Raw genomic sequence first — 8,354 nt, forward strand, 5'->3', positions numbered from 1 at the left:
AATTATCCTGTCCTCTTGAACGCCCCAGGCCATGCTTTCATTATTAAAACAAACCGTATAGTTTATTTGAACTTGTATTTTATTTATTTTAACTGTTTATGTTACCTGTTCTTTGAGGAAAATACTACAGTATTGTGCTATGGTTTGTTTGCTTGCTTGCTTGCTTGCTTGCTTGTTTATTACTTACAGAATATCCAGGTTTTTAAGCAGTAGGCCAGCCTCCCCTTGGTTGTGGCAAGAAATGTGACTCGAAAATGTAATGAAAATTAATATTCACTTGTGAAATGTTTCATATTAGGTGGTAACAAGCTACAGACAACAGGAAGCAAAGTGGATGAATTAAAAGCAGTAGAAAATATCAAAACTACTCCTTCTATTGCTGCAGTGCAAACACAGGAAATTAAGCCAGATATGTCTGCTGAATCAGTAACATCTACAGCTCTTGCTGCTTTGCAAAGTGAGGTCCAACCAGTGGGTCATGACTATGTCGAAGAGGTATTCTTTCAAAAACTATGTTCATTAAATGCAATTAAACAAAACTGCTGAATTAATGTGTTAGATTACTTTATATGACTTAGAAGTGTGAAATCATGCTGATAATTAAATTAGCTTCATGTCTCTGTGTGAGGTAACTACTTGGCTATTTTGTCTATGAAAGAATTTGCAGTGGAGCCTTTGTCTTCAGGTAAACTAGAGTGTGAATACTGAGACTGTCTTAACAATTCTGATCACTGAGGACGTGGAATGTCCTTCAAAACTGAATGTTCAGAGTTCCAGCTCCAAAGAAACAGGTAGTGGGAATCAAGCGTTGACACTGATTTTGAAATTTTGCAAATCTGGAACAGTGGTTACATCAATATAGTGTGTTGATATGTTCCACAGTTGCACCTACACTGTAGTGTGCCATCAGTATTACTGATGAATTTGTGCTTTTGCATTCACAGCATTACTGAGTGTCAGCTTTCACTCAGTAAAAGGAAAGAGAAGAGATGAACATGCAGTAGCCTTCCACTTAGTGAGGATTCTTAACTTTCCTAACTATTGTTTTTCTCTGCATGCTGCTCTGAAAATGTGCTCAGAGCAAATGGTAGCGTTAGGGAATAGTGTATTGCTTGATAGCATAGTTCTGAATGATTTACAATAAATAGCATTTTTAACAAATCTGAAATATCACCTTGGAATACCTCATCAAAATTCAGACAGTTAAGAATTAAACCAACAGTTCTCCAACTTATTTTTTTAATGAATTCAGATGTAAGCACTCTGAAATAAAGTGGTTTTTGTCTGTTTCCTGAAAGCCATCAGGAAAGAAAAGGAGTTAAATGCCTCTGCTGGGAGCTTCACAGTTGGGGTAACATTTGAGAACATGGTAAATTTAATAGCTACTGACCTTAAATGGCAGAGACACTCACAAGTGACCTTCCTTAGAAGATCTGAGGCTCAGGGCAGGATAGATGGGCATTCTTTCAGGAATCCAGGTCCTATATTGTGTTGGGGGTGTGTGTCTCATAGGTCTGCCACAGGTTCTGATTAGGCCTTGGAAACCCTTTTCCCCAGACCATGGCCAGCTGCCACATGTGTTACATATGTGACAGCAGATGAGAGGCAGGTAAGGACATGACTCCAAAGGAACAATCAGGAGCTTAAAGTGAGGGGCAAATCCACACCATAAATTCAAAGCACATCAAATGCATATTTAAAGTACATGACTTTCCCCAATAAATCCTGGAAACTGGTTTGTTATGGGTATTGGGAATTCCATCTCTGTAGAGGGGAAGTACAGTTTTCAGGATTCTTTGGGAGAAGTCATGTGGCTTAAGTGTATTGTATTTGCTTTAAAAGTACAGTGTATATTTGCCTTGAGTTCCCAATTGTTCCTTTGCAAGCAGGGCTTGCTGACAGCGAGTTCCACTAGGAAGTTTCCCATCCGGGATCTCGTTCTCCAACCTCAGTGTAGGGTTTTCAAGGTCATAATCAGCATTTTGAAGTGAGCCTAGAAATGCACAGCTAACCCCTGTATCTTTCAGGATATTTCAGGATCAATATCCTACACAGTTTGCTCTGTTCGAAATTCTAGTCACTATGCTCTGGACCAGGGGTCAGCAACCTAAGGCCCATAGGCCGGAAGCAGCCCATGGGGGTCGTTTGACCGGCCCATGAGCCGCCCCCAAACTGAAGTGCCCGTTCGCGCGCTGTGCTAAAGCGGCGCGGCGCGGCGCGGGGACTTGCTTCCTCAGCGCCAGAAATCACATCTGTGCAAACGCAGATGCCCAAAAATGTGTCTGCACATGTGCAGACACCGAAAATCACGGGCATAGGCACGATCCAGCCCATGAAGGGATCTCCGCGGGACCAATCCGACCCTGGCAAGATAAACCTTGCCGACCCTTGCTCTGGACTAGCTTTCCAAACTGCCTTCAAAGGCAGCCCGATTCAAAACACATCAGTAGTTACTGTGCTTGCTCTGGTGTTTAGAAAAGATTTTAACAGTGAAATGACATTCATAGAATGGTATTTTGGCATAGTAGAGTGAGAATAGTGCCTCAACATAGTGTTCCAAGGTAGAACTATTTCAAACTTGCTCCAGAAAAATCCAAGGGGGGTTGGAGTGGCAGGTTACCTTACTTAAGGAGGTGTTTTAGCTGCTGTGGCTCTAGCAGAGGCATTTGCTATATGAACTAGTTCAGGGGTGCAGGATAGATCTAGATTTCTGAAAGAGGTCTCACGTGGGTAGCTTTGTTGGCTGTGAGAAACAGAAAGCTTTGCACTTGATCTGGAACACAATAATTAACTTGGAAAATAGGTAATTCAACTTTGATATCAGACAATAGCAAAGGTAATAGATATTTGGGTCAAAGGTGTGTGGTTTTTTTAACCTAATTGAAGTCTGCTATGGCTGGTTAATACAGGTTCTCTGTTGCCACTATTGCATAGATCTTATGCCAGAACATGTCTTTGTGTGAAAAATTGACAAAAATCAGTTCAGTTTCTTTATGAAACCAAATTGTGTTAAATGACCATTTTTATACTGCTTTTTCTTTATTTTTAAGGTACGGAATGATGAAGGGAAGGTTATTCGTTTCCATTGCAAACTTTGTGAATGCAGTTTTAATGATCCAAATGCCAAGGAGATGCATTTAAAAGGAAGGCGGCATAGATTACAATATAAGGTAAGTTGCTTGTAGCAGCATAAATGGTCTAATTCTGACTGTCTTTCAGTAAATTTGATGGTGATTGAGTTTTACTTGGTCTCTTCTAGGATGAAACCTAAGCAGGTAGTACATCTATTTTGGGCACCAACTGTTCCCTCCCCCAGCTGAACTATGGTAGCCATATAGTGTTTGCTCCACATATTAAGCTACTTATATGTATTGCAAGTGAAAGTATTATATGAGGAGGGATGATACTGTAGCTTACTGTTTGCTCCTCATAATGTTTTTTTTAATATGAAGGATTGCATGGCAGTTTTTGCTTTGTCTTGGTGAAAATAATTGGATCTGACCACAGAGAATAAATCTTACAAGAAAATAAAATGAAAATCTTCCTTCTCTACAACAGAAAAAAGTAAACCCAGACTTGCAAGTAGAAGTGAAGCCGAGCATCCGGGCAAGGAAGATCCAGGAAGAAAAGATGAGGAAGCAGATGCAAAAAGAAGAATATTGGAGAAGACGTGAAGAGGAGGAACGGTGGAGAATGGAAATGAGGTAACATGTAGACTTTAATAGCGACCAGTGTACATTTTGTAAACCTGAATCAGTTTCCATTCTATGTAACTATATTCCTATGAATGCTTGCCTTGGAAAGCCTGGATTAATTTTACCTTTAAATAAATAATTGACAGCAGGCATAGGAAATATTTATAAAGAGTAAGAATGGCTTTTTATGGGTGTAATCCAGATCCTGCTATGAATTCTGTAGCGAATACAGAATTATTGAGCCTGCAGCATCCAATATCTTTTTTAACATTTGAAGTTCCAAAAATTAATTTTGGTGGGACCTGAATTATTGAGCATATTGTCAATAAAAGGTATTTCTGCATCAACTGAAAGCCTCTGTGATTTAATTCATATACTTAGACGCTATGAGGAGGACATGTACTGGAGGAGGATGGAAGAAGAGCAGCATCATTGGGATGACCGCCACAGAATACCTGATGGAGGATATCCTCATGGACCTCCAGGCCCTCTTGGACTACTTGGTGTTAGACCAGGAATGCCACCACAGCCCCAGGGACCAGCTGTGAGTAATGTTCGCATTGTCTCTCTCCTCCTGATGTACTTGGTGCCACAGACTGGGGGTGGGGGGAACCTAGTAAGTCAATCAGGTCTGCAAATTATGCCTAGGCTTAGTAGCTAAGCATTGGCTTTGCTAACCAACTGTGAAATCTAGAGCCATCATGATGGCACCATCATATTACATGCATTATCAGGACACTTATTCCACCATCAGATGTAATCTGTAACAAATAATAGTAAACCTTGAAAGCCTTCCTTGGCCTGTATCACCCCATTTATTTTCCAGAGCAGGGAGAGCCTTTAGCCCTGGTGGGTGGTTTTGATGCCAACCAATTCTTCATTTACATTTTTAAAAGATCTCATTGTCTTTATGTGAGCTCTTTTAATGCACTTTGAGGCATTAAACTTGATAATTTTAATAAAATAGCAAAGAACAAAAAGCAGGAAAACATAAAATGTATCTGATTTTTAAAATCCACTTTCTGCATTCAGCCTCTTCGGCGACCAGATTCTTCAGATGACCGCTACGTAATGACCAAACATGCTGCTATCTATCCAACTGAAGAGGAACTCCAGGCAGTACAGAAAATAGTTTCTATCACTGAGCGTGCACTGAAACTTGTATCTGATAACATGACTGACAATGAAAAAAACAAGAGCAAGGAAGGAGATGATAAAAAAGAGGGCGGTAAAGACAGGTATGTTTTATTGCCATTGTTGCTTGCAATCATTGTGCTTGGAGAGGGTCTAAGAGAAAATGGAACATTTGCCCTACTTCATGCCAACTTCTTAAACTTCTGCTCCCAGAAATATTGAATTCTGTTATCAGAATAGTGGATCCCTAATTTTTGCCAATGTAAGTTGTTTGCTTAGCTGGCATTCTCCAGAAGCAACTAGGAACTGCATTTCTTCAACAGCAACTGCACTTTGTTCATATGAAAAAGTCCTTCAGCTGTGCAATAGATTTTTAGCAGCACTTTAGACTACTTTTCCTTGGCTGAGGCTTTATCCTCTTGCTGACTGTAGAGAAGGACTAGCCAGTGTGAGAAATGCCAGACTTTTCATTACACATCTTTGCTGTCTGGATCTATTTTCCAAAACTTTGTGCTTTCCGCATAAAAATGTACACTATGATGTATGTAGAGAATGACAATGCACACCGTCCTCGTGGGGGTCTAGGGTAGTGTGTTGCACGTGAAAGGCTCTCCCTGCATTAGGCTTGTTTTCTTTGAGTGCTTTGGCCCTTGAAACACCTGCTTCTCACCAAGTCTTCATTTTTGCGCAGGGCTTTGAAAGGAGTCTTACGAGTGGGAGTGTTGGCTAAGGGTTTGCTGCTCCGAGGAGACCGAAATGTCAACCTTGTCTTGCTGTGTGCTGAGAAACCTACTAAGACGTTGCTGAGTCGCATTGCTGAAAATCTGCCCAAGCAACTTGCCGTATGTATGGTCTTGAAAACATTTGGTATTTTTCATAAAAAGATTGAACTGGGGCTCTGCCAGTCAAATTTCCTCTGTCGTAATTTACTTTGAAGTAGGTGGACTAACAATGAGCTATTTTCTAAATAGCTCATCCAGCAATGCATAGCTGCACTGCCATCCGGTAATAGGAGTGCTTCTACCCTCTTCACGGCTGTAGGAAGGCTGGAATAAGAGCCTTGTAGTACTCCTTGAGGATGGGGAAGACGGAAAGAAAAGAACACCTTCCTTCCCAGTCTCCTTAAAACTCCACATTGTGTTATATAGTGCTAAATAACTCTGGTAGGAGGTTGGCTGCCAACCCCAAACATGAGCATTTTATTGTTGTATAGCAGGTGCAGGGACCTCAGGCCTGGGGGCTGAAGGAAGCCCTCCAGGCCTCTCTGGCTCTGAGCACTCTCCCCTGGGCCACATGCCTCACTAGCCCTACTTCTCATACCCTTTGAGGGTAATAACAATAAAAATTTATTATTTATACCCTGTCCATCTGGCTGGGTTTTCCCAGCCATTCTGGACGGCTCCCAACAGAATATTAAAAACAAGATGAAACATCAAACATCAAAAACTTCCCTAAACAGGGCTGCCTTCAGATGTCTTCTAAAAGCCAGATAGTTGTTTATTTCCTAGACATCTGATGGGAGGGCGTTCCACAGGGCGGGCGCCAATGTAGGTCTTTCAGGACCAATCTAGCTGCTGCATTCTATTAGTTGGAATGTGCCTTTGAACTCGGCTAGTGCTTCTTGCTTGCCTGGAAGGAGGACGGAGAGTGGTCTGAAAGTGCATCTAGAAACTAGCCTTCTAATTAGGTAAAAAATGCACCCGTTACTCGACCCATTTTTCTCTCTGGGTCCTCTCACAACTGGAATGGGGACACCCCCAGGATACCCAGAAAGGAATGTTAGCCCACTTTTGCTGTATTCATTCAGGGAGCAGGGTGGATTCTGCACAGTGGGGAAGCAGAAATTTATTTTTTCTTTCTCCTCCATCCTAAAACCTTCCAATATACAGTGGGAGGGCCTTAACCTCATAATGGCCACCTGCTCCTTCCCTCCAGGATACTGTAAATTTTTTACAGACTCAAGGAAGCCAGTTCTCTCTCTCCTTACTTTCCTTTAATGTATGAATTCATGATTTAGTCAAGGTACGGTACAAGCAACTTGTGATGAACCTCCGGGTATTTTGGACTAGTCCCTTTTTGTGTGAAAACATTTAGCTTCTTATTTGCATTCTTTAGGTAATAAGTCCTGAGAAATATGAAATAAAGTGTGCAGGACAAGAAGCAGCCATCATTTTGAATTCCTGTGTGGAACCTAAAATGCAAGTGACCATCACGTTGACATCACCAGTGATTCGGGAAGAGAACATGAGGGATGGAGGTTCGGAATCTGTTAAAAAATGCTCTATTTTAATTGGCTTAATCATTCTGTCATCAACGGCATTAAATCCTGGAAGGCAACATGCTGGCATGTGATACACATTTAATGGCGATTCATAAATCAAGCAGTCTTGTGTGTTTTTCCAAAACCTATTTTAGACTTACTCACTGCAACCAACAACCTCAGATTTCTGGAAATTGTAGGTGTGTTTTTTTAAATGTGCAAACCTGTCTTTCTTTGGAAAAAGTAAATGTTTATGACTCAAATACCTACAAGTTGATAATCAAGAAGGCTTCCTCCCTAAGGGAGAAACTACACCAGGAAATTATATTGTATGTTTGAAACTGGATCAGTCTTAGCCTTCATTTATATGGCACTTAGTTAATCTTTAAGTTCAAAGTGATTCTGGCTTTGCTTGGAGCAAGATGTGTATTTTTTTTCCAGTTTTTTGAGGTTGGTTTCTGGACTGGAGTGTAAGACAAAGAGCTCCTAATATTGAGGTTGGAGTGTCTTAATTAAGCACTACATATGCAGTGTGTTTATAGTAAAGAGTGATAGCTGAGTTCAGTTAAGTAGACCTTGGAACTTTAAAACTCCATATGTATTTATGACCTGTGCGATCCTACTGGTGCCAGCAGTGTTGCTTTAGGGTCTCTTCTATAATTCTTTGAAAGCTACAAATGTTTTTAAGCCAGCAAGCATGATAATTTAATGTCTGCAATATGTTGGCTCTATTTAGAGGTCAGATAAAGTGAACTTTGTTTTCTTTTGTCTTGTGTTGGTCAAAATAAACTTTTTGCAGGCACAGTGGTATTGCTGGCTAAGAATACATAAGCATAGGAAGTAAGGCTCTGTTTAAGTTCTTGTTAGCGTAGAGTGAGTGTGCTTGTGTACATACAGCTGTGGAATGAACTCTTAGCATTATGCTTTCAATATTTGAATAATTGCTTATGTTATTTTTTAAAAGTATAACTATTCTAGAAGCAAGCTTTCTCAAAAAGCTTTTTTTTAAAAAAAAAAAACCAAAGCTTGAATATTAATATACATAGAATTTTTCTTCCTGGTTTTTAAAACACTACTTAAATTTACACAATACCATTGGCTTTTAAATTCTGAAATAATCACAGATAACTTTGCTTGATTGCCCTGAGTTCAGTTTATTTATTCATCTTTACCAAACAACAGAAAGAACGTCAGACATCACATTTGGTTATATGCAACCTGTAAAGATTTGGCAAAAAAAGGAAAACGTGGATAGAAAATTGCAC

General features: G+C 40.2%; 1 protein-coding gene across 2 annotated transcripts in view; it reads left to right on the forward strand.

Annotated features, from left to right (window-relative positions):
• Nucleotides 1–8,354, forward strand: part of ZFR (zinc finger RNA binding protein) — a 31,655-nt gene that overhangs the window by 13,640 nt on the left and 9,661 nt on the right. For both annotated transcript variants that reach the window (XR_014556170.1, XM_083702648.1), the window contains exons 9-15: nt 299–495; nt 3,051–3,170; nt 3,559–3,704; nt 4,077–4,239; nt 4,728–4,933; nt 5,521–5,671; nt 6,945–7,086. Coding sequence is in view for 1 of the 2 variants with exons in the window: in XM_083702648.1 (XP_083558774.1) it covers nt 299–495; nt 3,051–3,170; nt 3,559–3,704; nt 4,077–4,239; nt 4,728–4,933; nt 5,521–5,671; nt 6,945–7,086 (1,125 nt within the window). In the remaining variant the exon portion in view is untranslated. The remainder of the gene's footprint in view (nt 1–298; nt 496–3,050; nt 3,171–3,558; nt 3,705–4,076; nt 4,240–4,727; nt 4,934–5,520; nt 5,672–6,944; nt 7,087–8,354) is intronic.

This window comes from Podarcis gaigeae, assembly GCF_964106915.1.
Source record: "Podarcis gaigeae genome assembly, chromosome: 11".
NCBI classification, from domain to species: Eukaryota; Metazoa; Chordata; class Lepidosauria; order Squamata; family Lacertidae; genus Podarcis; species Podarcis gaigeae.